Genomic DNA, 20,295 nt, shown 5'->3' with positions numbered 1-20,295 from the left:
GCTTAGAGTCAGAAACTTCATGTTATGAAATTCTTTTATTTACATCTAAGCTGCTGCAGGGACTGTAATATTTTGTCCTCGTAATGATAATATTTGTAAGTCAAATGATAATTTGAAAGAACCTTGGAGAAACATGAGATTTTAAGCAGAAGAAGAAGAAGAAGATGGAGTTTATCTCTACTTGTAACAAAACAAATACTGTGGTAGTTTCATTTCAGTTTCTTTGAGCTTGCGACATGAAACCTTTTTCTGTTCAGGCTTTTACTACCTTTCCTGTACCATGCTTTTTATGACTACCTTTCCTATACTATGCTTTTTCTGTTGTGATGTGTTAGTTAGCTACATAACACAGAAAGTTAACCATGGTGTGCTCAGAAACAGGTTGTCACTTAATTACAGTTAGATACCAGAGAGAGCTGGGAAAGTTAGGAGTTTCAGTTCTTGCTTAAGTATCAGCAGTAAATGATGTGTGTTGCTAGAAAGAAAGAATTGCAGCAATGGAGTCCTGGCTTTCTAAGAGCACCTTTTAAACAGCAAAATGACTGAATGTGTTGCTGTTAGACTTTGAGGGCCACTAAATCTATGAAATTTTTTGTTGTTACACTAAAAAAAGCCCATCGGCAAAGCAGGTTTGCTTCATTGCTGCCTATTTAACAATTTTGGCTGTTCTTTCCAGTCTTTAGATATCCTTGAGTAGTTGTTTTTCTCCTTGAAGCAGTATTTCTCACAAACCCATTGCTCTGCTACTATGCATTGGAAAGTTGCATAAGAGAAACAGTTGGGAATTATGCTGAATATTGCTTTCATTGCTCCACACTATGTGTTCTGTAGTTAAAATTTTACCTGTGTGTGCTTTGCCTGAATGTGGCTTTAATTTACAACAGTTTACTCCTTGTAGTAAGGTTTGCAATGGAAGTAATTGTATAAACAGATTGCGAGGTGAACAGAGAAGCTGGGGACAGGTATTGTGATTATGTTTGAAAGTCCTTAACCAGTTTTCTTCCGTGACATAGTTCTCCCGATAGTTTCTTATAATGCTTCTGCTTCTAGAGCAGGGAGTTCACATCTTTGTTTTCTGTTGGAAGATTATAAAAAGTTTACATAAAGTTTTTTCATCATAAAGAGGTGAGTTATGTTCTGCTCATGGTGATTTTACATTTTAATGTGTCAATATGTGACGAAACCCATTGTTTATTTTGGTGTAATTCAGAAGATATCTAATAGGATGTAGCTTTTAAATGAGGTTTAAACTGACATAACAGTTTGTTATCCACAGATAATAAGATTTTAAAAAAGAGAAAGTTCAGCAGATGTATTTATTTCTAACTGAAAAAGAGCTTTTAGTCGCAATGTTTTAAGAAGAGCTGTAGGTCTCATTTCAATAATGTCATGATTCAGAACTCAGATCAGATTAGGGGAGCTGCTTGTGTTTTGGGAGGGGCATATCTTAGCAAATCTGTGTGGCAGAGACAAGGGCTAGGTAATTCTCTCATTTACACATACAGCCTTTTGTCACAAAAAAAACCCCAAACCAAAAACATGCATTTTACCAAGAGTAATGTACTCTAATGAATGGTTCTGATTTGGACCTGATAATGCCATAGATGTTGTTTATGAAATTTGATCATAGTGTCTGGGTCTATAGCTACTGGGTCTGCAGTTTCCATGATGCTATTTCCTTGTAATCATGTAATCATATTTTAGTGAGAAATTACTGTGCCAGTTGAGGTGAAAAAGAGGAACAGATAAAATAATTCAGACTAAGTTAACACTAAGGATTTTTTCCTAGATAAGAATGTGAAATACACATAATGCAGACTGTTTTATTGTGCATATTGATTTTCTGTGTATTGTGTCTGTTTTTTTCCAAATCAAATGCATTGACAAATACTTTGATGTGATGCATCATCTTCCCTAAGTCAATATGAAGCATAGAATTGGTCTCCTTGGGGTATATATACCCTCACTTTGTCTATTTTTTTCCCAGTTACCTATTTTTATTTCTTCCTAGTTTAACAACTGTATGTTGCCAGTGAACCAAACAGACTGTGCCATCCATTTCCCTGCCTAGTAACTCCCTTGACATTCTTCTAAGTAAAGCTCTCTAAGTAAAATCTGACTCAGCATATGCTGGTTGTGACTGCTGAGACATTTATGGAAATGTCCAATAGTTAAATATGTCATATTTCATGGATGTCATCACAGTAGATTACTTAAGGGGCAATTTTGTGCTATGCTGAGCTGATGTACTGGCTGCCATAAAGGGTGTCCACTACTTCTTGCCTGAAGAATTAGTAGGTTTAAGACTGCTCCTCTTATTTCTGCATGTAGAGCCACTCTTGGTTGCATCTGCCAGTGACACACACCCCCTGTGGCTGCGTCATCACTGTACACTAGAAGAGCAGCAGGCCTGCACAGCTGGAGACAAGGAAGACTAGAGGTGAGGCTGCTCTTTTTGGCAGTGCTCAGCCTTGTCCATATTCAAACTCCAGACTCAGACAATGAGTTAAAACGAGTACAAGAGGAAATAGGATGGCATATTTTTCTCAGAAGCTTCTATATGCCTATGAAACAGCAATCCAGTCTTCAACAGAAGTGCTGAATAAAGGTTTTGCACCTCTCCTACCCCTTCCTGTACTTGCACAGGATTCTGAATCATGCCACACAACTGTTAACTGCTGATGAACAGAGTTAAGAAACTCATCTGGCTCTGATGGAAGATTGTTCTTACTGTATTTTTGATCCTTAGGATGTCTCCTTTGTCTTCAAGGGTTATGTGTAATATTAAGAGCTTTGCTAGCATCAAGAGCAATACTACTCAAAGTATATGGAAAGTTTGAAGCTATTTAAAGATCATTATAAAAAAATGCAAATAAAACACTGCAATAAATGACTACTTGCTGATATGATAGGATGTTTTGGGTAAATGTTGCTTGCTTCTTACAGTTGGGACTCACTAATTATGGTAAGTTATGGGCATTGTTAAAAAATTATATACAACTCTGCATAATAAAAACTGATACAATAATGGTATCTTGAAAAAATATGCAAAACTGAATGATGGTCACCTCACAAACAGGGAGAGAGACAAGGCGGAGGTGTTTAACACTTTCTTTGCCTCTTTCTTCAACATGGATGACAGACCAAGGGGGTCTCAGTGCCCTGAGCGGGAGGGCCATGACTGTGAGAATGATCAGCTCCCAGTTGACTCTGAACTTGTGTGGAATCTGCTGCTCCAGCTGGATCCCTACAAATCTGTAGGGTCTGATGGGATTAATGCGAGAATTCTCAAAGAGCTGACTGATGTCATCGCAAAACCTATCTCAATGATTTTTGAATGGTCTTGGGAGTCCGGAGAGGTCCCAGCCAACTGGAAGCTGGCAAATGTTCTCTCCATTTTCAAGAATGGCAAGAAGGAGGATCACGGAAACTACAGGCCTGTCAGTCTCACTTCAGAGCCTATTAAAATCATGGAGAAGATTATTCGGGTAGGTATTGAAGAACACTTGGAGGATAATGCAACCATCTGTCACAGCCAGCAAGACTTCATGAGAGGAAAGCTCTGCTTGTTGGATCTGATTTCCTTCTACACCAGAGTAACCCATGTAACTGATCTAGGCAAACCAGTAGATGTCATCTTTTTTAACTTCAGCAAATCTTTTCATACTGTCTCTCACACTATCTTTCTAGACAAAATGTCCAGCATACAGCTGAATACCATGTTATGCAGGTTGGACACAAAGAGTTACAGTGAATGGAGTAACATCAGGCTGGTGACTGGTTGCTAGTGGGGCTCTGCAGGGCTCCATCCTTGGCCCAGTTCTCTTCAACATCTTCACTAACAACCTGGACACAGGACTCTAGGGAATGCTAAGTAATTTTGCCAATGGCACTAAATTGGGAGGAGCTGTTGACTCTCTCAAAGGCATGGAGGTCCTGCAGAGAGACCTTGACAAATTAGAGGGCTGGGCAATCACCAACCATAGGAAGTTCAACAAGGGAAGGTGCTGGAATCTGCACCTGAGGTGGGGCATTAGTTGTGTGTATATCCTGGGGAACAAGAGGTGGAAGACCAGCACTATTGAAAGGCACCTGGGGTCCTGGTCGGTGGCAAGTTGAATATGAGTCAGTAGTGCCCTGGCACCCAGGAGAGCCAACCCTGTCCTGGAGGGCATCAGGCAAAGCATTGCCAGCTGATTGAGGGAGGGAATTGTCCTGCTCTGCCAGAGCATCTGCACTGATGTGGCCTCACCTTGAATATTGTGTGCTGTTTTGGGCACCACAGTATAAGAAAGATATTAAGCTCTTAGAGAACTTTCAAAGGAGGGCAATGAGGATGGTGAAGGGCCTTGAGGGGAAGCCTATGAGGAGACGCTGAGGTCACTTGGTCTGTTCAGCTTGGAGTAGACTGAGGGGAGACCCCATCACAGGCTTCAGCATCCTCATGATGGGAAGCAGAAAGGAAAGTAGTGATCAAGAGAGTAGTTACCAAGCAGTCTGAGTTCAAAAAATATTTGGACAATGCTCTCAGGTACATGCTGTGGCTCTTGGGCTGTCTTGCGTAGGGCCAGGAGTTATACTCAGTGATCTTCATGGGTCCCTTCCAACTCAGCATATTGTGTGATTCTGTGAAATGTGTTACATAGTAATATGGCAATTTCTTTTAATTGTTGCCTGAGACTAAGTTTAACTGCTTTAAAATGATGAAAAGTTATGCTGTATTTATGCTTTTTAAGTTGAAAACTGAAATCCCAACGTAGAAAAGCCTTGGAGCAGGTGGTCTCCAGCCTTCCGTCCCCCTGGGCTTTAGGTCTTTCCCTGATTCTTATGCATTTCCTAGTGAACTTCAAATTTGTCCACTGTAATTGTGGTAGCAGAGTTCCTTCTGGATAAAAAGCCAGTTTAGCACTCAAAAGGGGTAAATTAACTTCTATGATGTATCAAAAGAATATAAACATATCTCATCTGTAGCAAGAAAATAGAATAATAAAGTTCAATCAATCTGCCCATAGCAATATGATTACACTATTACATGTTGAATCAAAATACATTTATGTAGTACCTATATGCTAGAAAGTAAACAGAAACTTTTTTTTCCTTATTCCAAGTTTTCTTGATGTCATGGCACTTTCACAGAAAGAAAATACAAGAAGAAAATCCTCAGGCTTATTTATTTTTCACATGTAGCAAATAAAGCAGCAAGACCTAATTACATTGTGATGGTGTTATGCTGAGTAAAAGGACAACAGACATGCTCGAATGGTTCTTTTTACTAAATGTTCAACAGCAAGTTAACTTTTAACAGAGGGAGGGCAATAGATTCCACTGTTCAAAAGTAAAGTCTGTATGAAGTGGATGTTTAGTGAGTATCTTGTGATCTTATTGAAGAGCATTGGCTGAGAACCCTGAAGACAGAGGGATGATATATGAGAGAAGGATTATGACTCCAACTATGAGTGTCATTCTTTTTTGTGTCAGATTTTTCAAGGTAAAAGGTTTGTATCAGATCATAGTAAAAGATTATGCTTCTACAGGCTTGTTATTTGTCATATTAAATTTGCCATAATCAAGTTTGACAGGCTTCTCTTTATTTTTTCCAGCAGACAATATTATTGTTGAAGATTAGTCAGATGCCTTCCGTCCATTCCCTGCCTCACATGCTATGTCATGCAAGCTTTGAAACACTTAGCACGTAATTTAAATGAATGACTAATTTGGCAAGCATAATGGAAGGCACACATACTGTCCTTCAATTGCACAAACCCATTATGGAGCTTTGTTACATCAGCTTCTGTCTTCCAGAGGGAAAAGTCAGAGGATTTACTTACAAGGGCTGTGTAACTCTGGATAGAACCAGTAAACGTTTCTGTAGCTGCTATCAAGTAAGGGAGATGTTAGCGATGGAGCTGAGAGAAGAGCCACATGAAAAGTTTGGAGATATTATTTTCAAGCGAACTACCACGAAAGACATTCTTGTTGAGCTGTACAAACTAACTACTGAAAAAGAAAAACTGTTATCCAGTGTTTTGAGATCACATCATATTCTGGACCTTAAGACAGGACATCAGGAGGGAAAGCGACAGGATGTTTCTGGAGTCACGAAACTTGAAGGTGATTATTCTAGTCTTACACATCAGCAGGAGTTCTTTCTGGATTCCACAACAAGAGACAATTTGAATCACAAAAAAATGAGGAAATACAGAAGGAAAGAGAGTTTTGAGGAGTTCAGACACCGGAGAGGGGGAAAAAAGATACATGAACATCTATTTTTACTGAGTGCACAAGACACGCAACAGGAAACTAAGAAGATGCTCCCCACAAGGTTTCCTACCAGGACTTATCCCAGTTCCTTTTCTGCCTCCAGTTGGCTAACAGTAAAAGGTAAGGAAAATTTACCAGTGGACAACAGAATACAACCAGAAAGGTGTATTCTTGAGAGCAACAAAGCTGTGAAACTGGATGCTGATTTACCACGTTCTAGCTCAAAAGACAACAACGATGTCGTCGCAGTTGAACTAGTGGATAATGGAGAATGCATTCCTGAAGTTGCAAAGGTGAAACAGAGTATCACTTCAGTGAAGCCATCTCAGTACAGTCTATCTAACAAACTTGAGACATTAAGTAAAGCTGCAGCTGCTAAAAGCTTGAAAAGTAGCAAGTATGCTGAGCCAATATGCAAGGAGAAACTAGGAATCACAGCTGTTGGTGAAGTACAGGATTTAGATACTTGTATTAAAAAAGTTACCAAACCCCCTGCAGAGTCTTTACCTGATTTTCACAGAGATAAAGAAACCATTCCTCCTGTTCTCACAACAGCGCATAATGAGTTTATAGCAAGAACTGATGTATGCTCTGTAGATGAAGCTGCTGGAGACTCTAATAATACTGTGCTGCAGGAGAAGGAGGAAGACGGCTCCGGTTTGCAGTACAAAGCAGAGAGAGTGCACATTACTGATGAGTCATGCAACCTTGTGGGAGCAGTCAATAAAGCTCTTCTGAAAGTTATACGTAGCGACAGTTTAGATGAAGCTGCAGAATGGAAGAGACTGCAACAAATTACAAGAGCAGACAGAAACCTGCCGGGCTCTCTATATGAGAAAAGAACCACGGTATCCCGGGGAAACAGCAAGCATTTATTCTTGAACCTGCCTATAAATGGAAGTCCTGATATTCCTCAGACAAGTAATAATCTTAAACTGGAAGAGAAAAGGCTGCATTCACCCCCTTTAGCAGCAGTAAGTAATGTTTTTAGTAGTTCATATCCACTATCTAATACACACAAACAAATGTCACCTGCTCCTTCTCCGTTATCTTCAAGACTGCCTAGCCCACAGCTGCATCATCGGATTCTCCCGTTACCAACACAGAACACCGAGGACGAATCTATGTTCAGTGACTATGGCTATGGAAGACATGGTGCTATAAATTTCTCTTTCAGTGATTTGGAGCCACAGTTTTATCTGAAGTTTTCTGAACCTGGAGAATTGGGATTTGCCAACAGACAGCGGGGCTCACATCAGAATGCAGCTGCAGAGCATTTTGAAAAGCACGCTGTGCAAGAAAAATTAACTACTCAGACACAGCAGAATTTCTGTCCAGGTCAGTCCTATTTCATAAATTTTTAAACTAATAGAATCAGCCAACCACGAAAGTGTTGTAGTGTTCAGTTTTGTTTTTTTTTCTTTTAATACTATCCTTTAATAATAAATCATATGTTTGCAATGAAAGTATTTTTCATTACTTAAGGAGTGAAAATTGTTGAAATTTTTAAACAAATGTTACAACTATATAAGATTTCCTTGGAGATGCATTTCTATGTTAGGTTATATTTCAGTCCTGTTGTTACTGAATGACCTCTTAACTGAAGTTAATGAAAGATTTTTCTATATAAAATGAAAAAAAGTTTACATGCTTAATTTTCTGATTTTCCTGTGCTGTGTTCTAGTCAGTCAAAATGTTATGGTAACATTGATTATCAAAAATTTTCTTTTTAGTTTCTTTAGCTTAACTATAGAATGTTGTCTGAACAATATTCTAATATCCAATTAATTCACATTGCTTTAAGTGTAGGACTGGTACTTTGACCATTGAAATACAAGAGGTTGATGCAAATTCTTTAACAAAAGGCTTGTTTTTAAAATGATTGCATGCAGGAATCATGTTACAGTGTATTTGAGTGCAGTGCATGGGTTTATTTATAAATGTATACTGTGAATATAAAAATGCATAAATGTATGATATGCTGAATAGCCGTCTTTGTTAGCTTGAACATCAACATCTATATCCTTTATTTCATCCTCAAGAAAAGAACTGGATGACCTAATTCTACAGTGGTGTAGGTGTGGTTCAGATTGTCCTCTGTGTGCTATAGGGAGGGCTGACACTGCAAAGTTACATGAAAAAGGGATTCCAAAAGGGGAGGCGTGTAGGGATATGAAACCATTACCTTAGCCAGAGGGTATTGAATGCTAGCTATGAGACTTGCATTTATGACTGGTACTTTAGAGGTAGCTTTGGTCCCATTCAAGACTAAATCAAATTTAGAGTGTTGTTTGATGAATTGACAAGCTGATGCAAACACTCATTGTCAGCAAACAAGATGCATGCTATGCTCTCGTTCTTCCATTACTTTCTTGGTTCTTATTGTGCTCTGCTGTCCTAGCCCTCTCACTGTTGCTTGTACTCATCATACCTTTTGGTGAGCTGGTTTAGCTGACAAGACCAACAATTTCACCCCTTTATAAGACTAAAGTAGCCCAGCAAATCTTTTTCTCCCTGCTTTATGTTAGTATTTTTTTAGTTAGAGTATTATTTAGAATTGTTGGATGTGGAACTGTAGCTGTTGTGCTGTACTCTTGTACTGTCTTTGCCTGGGACAGAGTTAATTTTCTTTATAGTAGCTTGTACGGTGCTGTTTTTAGAATTTGTGATAAAAACAGTGTTGATAACACAGGGATGTTCTAGCTTGTGCTGAGCAGTGTTTGCACAGCATCAATCTCTGTTTCTCACTCTGCATCCCTTCAGTGAATAGACTAGGGGCTTCACAATAGGCTGGGAGGGAACACAACCAGACAGATGACCCAGAATAACTAAAGAGAAATCCCCTGACATATAACGTCATGCTCAGGAAAAAAAAAGCGGAAAGAGGGGGCTTTGGAGGGGTTAGTCATCTTTTGCTTGGGATTTGGCAGGGCATCAGTCTACCTATGGGAGGGGGTGAGTGGTTGCTTTAGTATCTTGTTTCATTTATTTTCTTCCCTCTTCTTCCACTTATCCTTCATTTAGTAAACAGTTTTGTTTGTTTTATCTTGACCCCTAAGTTGTTGGGGTTTTTCCCATGCCTCTTTCCCTTGTCCCACCTAGAATGGGGGGTAGTGAGTGAGCCACTGTGTGGTGCTTATGTGCTCTTTGGGGTTAACCCACAATAGCTTTAAAAGAAACAAAATAAGGCACATACATACAAATGGCATCTGTTGGCTGAAAATCCTGGCTATTAAAGAGAAACATCTTTGTGGAGAGTAGAAAAGCAGACAAACCAGATCTTAGTTCTTGTTTACAGTTACTTTGCAGCATTAATATAGATAAAAAATATCACAGCAACTTCCTGAAAGATGTAATATTATTCTGTTGGGGGTTTTGTTTGTTTGGGTTTTTTTTTTCATTTTCAAGTATGATTGTATGCCAGCATTATTACTGGTGTGTCAGAAAATCTGTGACTTGAAGGAAAAGTTTCTTACTTAGCTGGCATATTTAACACTGCAGGTATGCTTCTGGATTGGGATGACTTTCCATTTTCTTCTGAACAAGGGGTGGAATCATTCATATTGACAGAGCATTTGGAGTACTTCTGTAAACTGACATGAATAATAACTAAAAAACTATAGTTCAGTGAGACAAATGATGCATCTCCAAATTTAGTCAGTGTACGTGATATTAAGATTTACAGTTATAAACTTGCGCTCCGGGTTTCATTCTTATCAGATTCCTCCCATGTGTGAAGAGTAAAATTAAAGATTATTGTTTGGATTTATATTCAATGGGGTGTTATTGTGAAATGTTTTCTTTCAATTCTAGTCTGTTATTAAATTGTGTAAGTATCTACAATGAATCTAAGAATTATGGAGAACTTTGGTTTACTTTTTGTCAGTCAAGTTGATTGAAGGATTTGTTTCATGGCAAAATGCTGATCTTATGAATGGCTTTTCAAAGTTCTATTATTGTCACAGTGTGCACTACTTATTTCTGCAAAACATTTGGAGCCTTTAGTTACTTATGTAACTTTGTATTTGGAAAATTCCAAGAGTGAGTTAAATAATCTAATTTACGGGTTTAAATAACAAATTGGACTCATACAGCTCTAGACATAATTTTAATTCTCTTTTCTGATTGTTTTGAAATCATGATTCTTCACACTTTTTCTTGATAATTGGTGAATATTCCTGCAGTCAAAACTGAAACATTTAGTTAAGGCAGAGTGCCCTTACTTCTGTACTTCCACTTTTTCTCAAGTTCGGTTTCTTTATAGATATATAGATACATATTTATGGCACGTATTTTGTAGTTTTATTGCGCAAAGTTCTATCAGGAATTAATTTGAAAGTACAGTTTTTGGGATCTCCCTGTTGAAGTGCAACTGTCAGCCATGGGTACAGACCACAGCTTTCATCTTAGCGAGTTAATAGTTAACCGAGAATAATTTATAGTTCAACAATAATTATTTAGCAATTTTCTCTGTAGACAGGACTGGGAATTAACATTCCTATATTTGCATGTAATAGTTTCATTTGAATTATCAAAATTCTAAATAAAAGCTTTAGAATAATTTAAGGCTTTCAAGAAATAAACTGCTCTGCAAAACCAGAAGTACAGACACTAAAATTTCTCATAAAAAAGGCATTTATTAAATTCATCAGAAACATACTTCCTGCATTTGTGTATGAAGTTCTTCCTACTCTGACATAAAATACATTATATTTTTGTAGCCCTGGAGAAGCCAAGCTTGTTTTGAAATGATCTTCAATATCCCTGAATATCTTCTCAGGGAAAGATTTTTCTGGAACCTTTTAGTTCCTGACAGCGCTTCTTTCTCAGGTTGTTCACAGCTGTGGGAAAAAATAGGGAGAAAATTTTCAGAGCTGTTAAATTAGTAAAAAATGACACCAGTGTGCTCTTTTACTAGGCATTATCTGAAAGAGGAGAAAGATTAGTGGTATTTTTAGCAGTTATTTGGGTGAATTTGATTCAGAGCAGGAAACTTAAAAATCTCTGGTTATGACATAGCCTCTGTGACTTAGGGCACTTCTAGGAGAGTGACTGATGACCATCATTTGAGTCAGAATGAGACTGGAATGGGTCACTTACCACACCTGCTTTTGTATATATTGGTCCTAATGTTGAAAAAAAGAATAAAAATTTGCCAAGGGGGAATGGAAATGGGAACAAGAACAAATGAGAAAAATGGTTTTACCCTTCCCCCAGCCAATGAAGAATGCTCCTTTTTCATATATATAGTAGTTGTGAAAGAAGACTATACCCTGAAAACACAGAAATCCAAAGTTATTAGGACTGTAGAGAAACTTTAACTTGGAATAGAACTGAATGATTAAGGTTTGTGCCAGGTAAAATGGCTGAGCCTATGGGACAGAAAAGGACAGGCCCATTCTCTTCTTACTCTCTTCTCCTAGCAAAGGCCTCCTCTCTTCACTAGTCCTCCCTTTCTTTGGAACAACTTTGGTGTTTTTCTTGGTTTTTGGTAATTTGTGTCAGATCACTAAGCAAGCTGAAAGCTGAGCCAGCAAGGAGAGAGGTGAGTAGCTTTTGTTGGTTTAGTGAGCTGAACAGTTCCCTAGTGGTCTGAAGAAAACCAAAGCTAGGATGAGGGATGACATGCAAGTGTGCTACCAGGAGACAGAAGGGACAAGTGAGCAGGGCCACCCCTCAAAGTAGGAAATCATTTGATTTCCAAAACATCGGTTGTATCCCAAAACTGGAAGCCAGAAGGTACTGGCTATAACAGAAGTTGTTAGGAGTAGGAAATGAGGTGAATAAAGTTGGATGAAGAAACAGAGAGGCTGTGATATTTTGAGTGGGTGCTATTAATAGTGAAGGAAGAATAACAGAGAGTGGACAGTTAAGAAAGGGGAACTCCAAGACTGAGTAGGGAGTGTTGCCTTGGCTAGTTTTGCGAACTTGTATGGAGTTTTACAAAACAAGTGGAACATGGCTGATTAGCGATGAGATAATTTTTTGTGGAAAAAAAATGCAGAAGGATCTTTAACCATCAGACTGTACATCATGGGTGTAAACCTAACAGTCTTGCTGATGATCCATGAACTCAGTGTGCCATACCATATGGAATTTTGGAGATGCAGGGAAGAGAAGAGAGGAAGAAAGAGAGAGGTGAGGTAAAGGGCTGTAGTTTTAATGTCTTCAAAGTTAAAATGCTTATTGTGATACAGGGAGGTCATCTTAACTGCTGGAAGAAGTTGATGAATACAGTTTTTCAGATTATTTATAAAATAATTTTGTTTAATTGACTAGTAAGATGTATCCAAGAGTTCTTTGTAATGCTGGATGTAATTGTAGCTGCACCTATGCCTTATCCCTGCTGATCACTACATGGAGAATGTTGTGTTTGCTTGTTACTGCCAATGAGAATTATATGGCAGCAGTTCACTTTCCATTAGAAAGAATTGAAAGCAAACATTCTGGTAATTTTGTATGCTTGTCAAAAATTATACAGTCATGTGGAAACATGCCAGTTGCTAATGGCTATCTCTGGCAGATCAGTTTTGCAGTCTTAAAATATAATAAAAGTACTTCAGCCTATAAATGACTGTGGATAAATACTTGAATAAGTGTTATTCTTAAATTGTTCTGTGATCGTATTTTAGTCCTCAGAGGTTTTGAATGGAATGAAAAGCACAAAGTGATACTTTCAGTTTGATAGTTCACGCACTGGTAGCTGAGAAAGTTTTTGTATCTGTGCTCTAAGAGCTGTCCTACTCCTTAGGGCTTTTAACTGCCTGCTAAAACTGGGTTCTCCCAGTTTTCCTGGGTTCATTTGTGTTTGCAGTGTAAACATAGCTTTCTTCCATGTGAACAAGAATACTCTGATTCTACAAATATAGCAGTTACATAGTCTGTAGTTCTTACAGGTCTGTCTAAATTTCCAGTGTTAAAGTAGGGGGTTGAAGTGTCCATGTGGGAAGCCTCAGTTTTGAATTTGTTTGGGTGTTTTATGATTAACTACAAAATACGAACCTATCACACTGCTTGTGCTAGAAGACTTTTAATTGAAAAATGGCATATAGGCAATGTTTTATCCTAGATATTTAATGAAGGTCGCAAAAATAATGAATATAAATTTCCTATTTGAATGTTATTTTGTGTTTTCGTAACTTAACTAGCTCTTAAAACTGAAAAGGGACACAGTCAGTTAAGAGAAATGCAATAACAAGACCTTATGATGTGTTCCTCAACCATGGTTTTGGAAAATGAAGTTTTATATAAGCAGAACTCTGTTTGAAGGCTCTTAAAACAACCAGGAGACAGATTATATTATATTGTTTGTGATGTTCCTTTTATAAGGAAGGGAAAGGTTTATAAATATCTTCTCTAATTGAAGTGGTTCAGAGAATTGCTAATTAGCATTTTAAAAGCACTATAGCCTTCTGTCCACAGCAAGTATGCACTTCATGAGGCAATTTTGCATATGGATCACATGGAAACATGATGCATAGTTTCTCACAGGTAATTCACATGAAAGTAATATACATGAGTGTGTTGCTTCAGAAAACCCATCTTATTCAGAATGCATGTTCTTTGAAGATGCTGTAAAGGAGTTAAGAAAAGAATTAAAATAAAAAGGAAGAGAGAATTAATCATAGAATCTCAGAATCATTTAGGTTTAAAGGGACCACTTGAGATGATGCAGTCTAACCCTCTGCTTAGTCAGGGTCACCTAGAGTAGGTTGCCTGGGCCCGTGTCCTGTAGGGTTTTTAAATTTCTCCAAGAATGACAGCTGAGCAATCTGTGTTACTGCTTGGTCACTCTTACACTAAAAGAGTGTTTTCTTATGTTCAGGTGGAATTATGTACATTTTAATTTGTGCCCATTAGCCTTTTTTTTTCCTGTGAGGGTTCATTGCTGGCCACCAGGACCCCAGTGTCCATTTCCACAAAGGTACTTTTCAGCTGATAGGCCCCCCAGCATGTCCTGGTGCTTGGGCTTGTTCCTGTCTAAATGTAAGAATTTGCACTTCCCCTTGTTGAACTTCATGAGGTTCCTGTCAGCCCATTTCTGCTCCCCTCAGAGGTTCATCTGGATGGTAGCACAACCCTCTGGTGTATCAGCCACTCCTCCCAGTTTTGTCTCAGCAGCAGATTTGCGAAGGTTTCACTCTGTCCAATTTTATGGGTCAGTAGTGAAGGCGTTGAACCACTAGTTTCAACAGCAATTAAAGCCAGCAATCACAACCTTCCAGGCCTGGTTGTTCAGCCAGTTTTTCATCTCAGTGCGCACTTGTCTAACCCATACTTTGTCAGCATGATGATGTTATGGAAGACAGTGTCAAAGGGTTTAATAAAGTAAAGGTAATTGACATAGACTGTTCTCATCTCACTCACCAACCTAATCACTTCATTGTAGAAGGCAATGAGGTTGATCAAGCATGATTTCCCCTTTTTAAAGGTGATTATTCCTGATCACCTTCTTGGCCTTCATGTGTTTGAAAATGTTTCCCAGGAGTATTTTCTCCATCACCAATTCAGGGCCTGTAATTCCTTGGAGTTTCCCTCTTAAGGTAAGAGGGAGCTTCCAGTCTTCAAGAACTTCTGCCAGTTGCTCTCACTATTCAAAGAGTGGCCCCATAATGACAATGGTCAGCTCCCATGGCATCTGTGGGTGCAACCTGTTCGATTCTGTGGATTTATATACATCCAAGATGTTTAAATGCCCCCTAACCTAGTCCTTCTCTGTCAAGGGTAAGTTTTCCTCCCACCAGAGTTCCCCTCTGATGTCAGAAGCGTGGGATTTCTGAAGGCATGTTGTACTCATAAAGACTGAGCTGAAGAAGGTATTGAGTACTTTGGGGTTCTCTGTATCATTTGTCACCAGTTCCCCTCCTCTATTAATCAGTTATTTAATTGCTCATTTTTCATGGTTTTCCAAACCTGAATAGTCTTATCACAGTTTTTTTCTGAACAGAGAGAGAGCTCATTACCACATAAAATTTATGGGATTAATTATTATAGGGATTTTCAAAAGTTTTAATTCAAACTTGATTCATATAAATCTTATCAACCTATTGCCTTCCTTTTCTGACTATGAAACGATTCTGTAGATTATAATCTGATCAAAAAGTAATGAAATTTTATGTTAAATCTATTAGTGTCTTAATAGAATCAGTATAATTCAGTACTATACTTGTTTGTGGGGTAGCAGTCATAAATTCTATTTCCTCTTAGTGTTTTTCCTATGGATTATCATCTCTGCAAAATTCAATTTACCATCTCAGTGTTATAAATACCATTAGCTTCTATTTTTTTTTCCCAGTCTAAAACCTTGATGTTTCCATGGGAATCGTGTTACCTAAAGACACAGCGTGGTAATTATTTCTGAAGATCTTTCCAGATATTGGCTGCCTGAATCATAGTGCATAACACCACTATCCTGACTGCCACTTAGGTCTAGATGTAAGATACATATCCTCTTTGGTAAGGATTTCTGCTGCTCCTTCTATAGACAGTCGCAGACTGTATCTAAAATTTTCCAGTTAAGTTTGTGCATCCTTTCTAGATATTTAGTCTTGCAAAGTTTGCTAATATGTGTAATATTTGCTAATAAGTATGTTCAACTAAAATTACAGTCACTATGTAGCTGATTAATGAATCTTTGTTTTTGTGTTACATTCAATGGAGATCCTCATCATACATTATATCATGATTGTCTTTGAAGACATCATTGTGTGTTCTCTATTGAGTCTTATGACACATGGTAATGATAAAAGATCGTTAATATATCATCCCAGTGAAGCCAAAATCTTTTTGTACTAGTGTATACAAAATAGGGCAATGCTGCACTGAAACTGTAGATGTAGAGCAGTTTGAAATGAATGTAGACAGGACTGGAAGTTCAAGACATGGTCTCAGAGTTAAAAAGACCCTCTGAAAACTGCTCTTGATAGATGCTGGGAACAAATAGCTCCTGTTTTAGTTGAATGACTTCCCAGCATGACACACTTAAGCAACAGTTATATTTTATTCTCTCTTTGTAACATGTGACTCTTCAGTCAAAGGCAGTCAGTGAGGGGAAACCAAGTGAATTAAATTGGAATGGAAAACCAGAGACAGCTTAATGTTTTATGCTGGTCATAGATTAACAATTTCATGGGGGAGAAAAGGCCAAAACATTCCCTCTGGTTTACAGTTTGTGCACTCAGTTTAAGAGACTTACTTTAATGAAATGGACTTCTTTTTTCATCAGTATAAAAAGAATTTCTTGAAGTAAAACACTGGGATATTGTGGAAGTTGTTTTGTGAATCTGTGTGTATTCTGTTGGCCATTTAAAATGGCTCAGCTGACATTTTTCTGGATAGATCAGGATAATATATAAAGTGAGATCAAATTCAAGTATTTACCTCTGTAAGTATGATTTAATAATATATATGGGAATTTTTAAAATCTCTAATAGCTGCTCTTTGGTATTTTCACATAGCACCAAATCCAACTTGTGAAAGTAGTGAAAAAAAATATTCCCTGCTAAAAACATACTTTTAAATATATTTACAAAAAATTAATAAAACCACAATTTATGTGTTTGTGGAATCCCATATCAGTAAATAATTTTCAATATTATTTCATTACTCAGATGTGACATTAAATTTATAATAATACATTTAAATACACCTATAAGTAGTGAATATTATTTATGAGTCATAGCATTAAAATACTGCACCTAGTGGTTTGATGACTTACTTAATTGTTTGTGTCAGAAGAATTTTTCTTGGGGCTTAGATTATGACTACCCTTACATTTAGGTTATGGTGACTCTTCAATCACTTTAAGTGTTTCTGGTTTTCTAGATCATATTCAAAAATCGCTTCAGGCTTGTGTGCTTTGTTGCTGACACCTGTGAGGTAAAAATAGGAAAGAGAAAATAGAGGTGAAATGTTGAGAACTATGGGATGTGTTTTACATGAGGAATTTTAAAGGCTGAGTGAAATTAGGTTTTAGTAGAACAAGTGAGTAAGGAAGGAAATAGAAATAAGTCACAGTCACATTTGAGTGACATTCACTATATACTGCCACTTGTAGTGTCATGTGTGATAAGGATTTAAATGCTTTGTAATTTTCTAACTTTTTTTTTTTTCATTTACATTTTGGAAGTGTAAATGAAGGGGCATGTGGGTCGTTTCTGTATTCTGAATACAGGGAGTCTCTCTGAAATTGTCCTGAGCAATCGCTTAGCATTTCTTTGCTATCACTATTTAATAATTTTTTTACTTAGATAATTCAAAACTATAGAGATTAAGGGTATAACTGATGAAGGGTTTAGCTAACATGTTGCAGAAAGGCTAAAAGTTGTTGCTGCTATTCCTTTTACCCCCTAACATTTTGTCAGCAGCTAGACTCGTAGCCCTGGGAGGCCCTGCCAGCTGGAAGGGCACACCCTCAGTTCCCAACCTGCTTCCAGCAGCTTTAACTGTTATTATCTGCAAAATACCAGGTGCTTCTGTGTGACCTAAGATGTTAATCATGCTTACCTCGTATACATAATTTGTATATGGGAGCTGGTTCATACTGCCAGTGTATTTATAACAAATAGCTTGATTTCCATCTCCAGAGAAACTGAACACTACAGCCACTAAGGCAGACATATCTAAAAGCTGCAGAATTTTGTCAAGCATATTGTGATAAATTAGGAGCACTAGTTAGCAGAAGTCAAGATCTTTGGGGCAGTTACTCAAAAACTGGCTTCTTTTATTTTATACATCCCTGAAACTCACTGGTTTTGCAGCCCCTTGACTAACATTTTGTTAACATATACTTGAGTCTGATAATGTTGTTATAACAGTGAAATTTAAAGCTTTGTTTAGTCCCTTGGAGAGAGTAAAAGTGTGGGGGTTTTTTCCCTGTGTTAATTTTGTTTAGGATATGTATATATGACCTGGAAAGCTGCTGGCATTGAGCCATTTCATCTCAAATAGCTGAAATTTAGAGATTATCTTCTCTAAATTTCTTCTAGAGTATATTTTCTTCTCATTATTGTAGTTGTCAATATATTGTAAACTTGAGCGTATGTTCACCAATTTCTGATTTTTCAAAATGAAGGTTTTTTTGTCTTAAGAAATTAAAATAGTTAAGGAAAATGTATTAAAATATATATTAAAAACTAATCAGTTTTTTTAATATATGTTTTTAAATAAATGTATATTAAAATGAAGTTACAGTTATGTACAAATTTTTCAACAGACATTACAGTTTGAACTTGAGCGTGTATTTGATAGCCTATACTAATTCATACCAGTCAAATTTTTTTCTTCTTTTTGGAAAATGCCAGCTTTCATAGAAATAAAACTAAAAATAAAGAAAACCTCAAACAAACATTTTTTTTCCTAGAAGTAGCAGCCTTCTGAAAATTATTTTCCCTGTGAATAATAAACTCCAGTTAATATACCAAGAACAAAAGATGGTAATACATCTTTTTGCATAGGTAGAATAGTTTTGTATAAGATCTAAGTATTTATTTATAATGCTTTTGTACCCTAATTTCCTGTCATATCCATCTTTCATGGGATATGGACCTAATAATTTTTGTGCTAGTTTACTAAAACAGATGATTCTTTAAATCTGACACACAGTGAAACTATAGTTTGAAGTGTTACGAGTAAGATAAATACCACCATACAAATTCCCAGGAATTATTTACATCTTTCTTTCTTGTGATTAATTTGTATTCCCCTTTTATATTTATTTATGCAAGTTATACTTAATTAGGCAAAAATTAAAGATGTTCGTCATCCAAAGATAGGAAAAAAAATGTCAGAACATACTTCTTCAGGTTTTCACATTTTTCAATAATCTCTTACTTTTTAGCCTTCTGTTTTCTATCTTGTTCTCTAATTTATAGTATGAAAGGCAGTGTTCCATTTCAATATTTTTCTTATATTTTTGCAAGTCATGGGAAAAAAAATATTCCTAATTTTGTTGCCTAGTTTAACAGTCTTAATCCATGCTGAGAGTTTTTTCTCCATTCTGTGGATTAGTAAAAGAGGCCAAGCCTAATTAGCCCAAAGAGCCCTATTTTTCATCTCATCAGGCACTGAACGTCTGTCAAGTCCTTTTCATCAGAGTGGTTGGATAACATTTAAACTATTTCACCTTGCAAAGTAAACAAAAGATTTGTTTCCATTCTATTCAGAGTTTGGTTGCCTGTAAGAACTTCAAGTTTAAAGGCTTTATTCTAAGTTTAGCAGAAAATGGGTTGTAGTTGGAAGCTATTTCAGATTTCCAGGATGACCTGAACTTTGCAAGAGATATCTTTTGTTAAAGGTTTTGAGATAGCTAAGTACAGTGAGAACACTTTCTTTTATAATTTTCCAAAGTGAATTTTTTTTTTTTTTAATCTAGAACAGGCAGGAGTCTGGATTTGGTTTTATTTATTTATTTATTTATTTATTTATTTATTTATTGTAGGTTTTTAAAATTAAATAAAATAGGTGGGGTTTTTTCACCCCGTCTTCTGTGGTATTTCTAACCATACTAATTGACTTTCAAGTCCTACTTTTTTTCCTCTCTGTGTAATTGTATTTCAGTTATAGTAATGTAGATGGTTTGTATGAGAACTGTCATGTAGGGTGTGTTTGCATGGCATGCCTGGTCCGTGCTAGCCACCCACTGCTTTTCCAGTTTGGTGTATGAGACTTGTTGGATGGATACTCGTGTAGTTCAAAGAGTAGCTTGAGCTTGAACAATTCTTGCATATAGTTGCTAAGGTATAGTCTGCACAGACTTCATACATCTCTCAAAATCTTCATGGCAGGGCTGGCATTACACAGCTTCTCTCACACCAATGAGTTACAGTCATTCTACCCTTGTGGCACAGAGCACAGACCTGAAGCTTTCTCATGTGGGTTAGGCGTGACTATAGGCTTAAAGGGGATTTCAGGCTACAAGCAAGGCTAGTAGTGACATAACCTGGGCTTGAGACATTAATAATGTGGATGGTCAATGAGACAGAGCATAAAAGCAGGTTCAATTAACTTTGTAAAGTAAGTTGCAGCTCTGTCATC

At 37.2% G+C, this 20,295-nt stretch overlaps 1 protein-coding gene across 1 annotated transcript in view; it reads left to right on the top strand.

Moving 5' to 3' along the window:
* Positions 1–20,295, top strand: part of LOC114055325 (formin-1-like) — a 49,301-nt gene that overhangs the window by 10,229 nt on the left and 18,777 nt on the right. The window contains exon 2 of the mRNA XM_027879307.1: positions 5,604–7,599. Within this exon, the coding sequence (XP_027735108.1) occupies positions 5,706–7,599 (1,894 nt within the window). The 5' untranslated portion in view covers positions 5,604–5,705. The remainder of the gene's footprint in view (positions 1–5,603; positions 7,600–20,295) is intronic.

The sequence above is a fragment of the Empidonax traillii genome, unplaced genomic scaffold (assembly GCF_003031625.1).
Source record: "Empidonax traillii isolate 1590-97213 ecotype Southwest subspecies unplaced genomic scaffold, ASM303162v1 scaffold53:size2875158, whole genome shotgun sequence".
Classification (NCBI taxonomy): domain Eukaryota; kingdom Metazoa; phylum Chordata; class Aves; order Passeriformes; family Tyrannidae; genus Empidonax; species Empidonax traillii.
The sequence above is the reverse complement of the archived record's forward strand: the minus strand, read 5'-3'. Positions and strand labels throughout refer to the sequence as shown.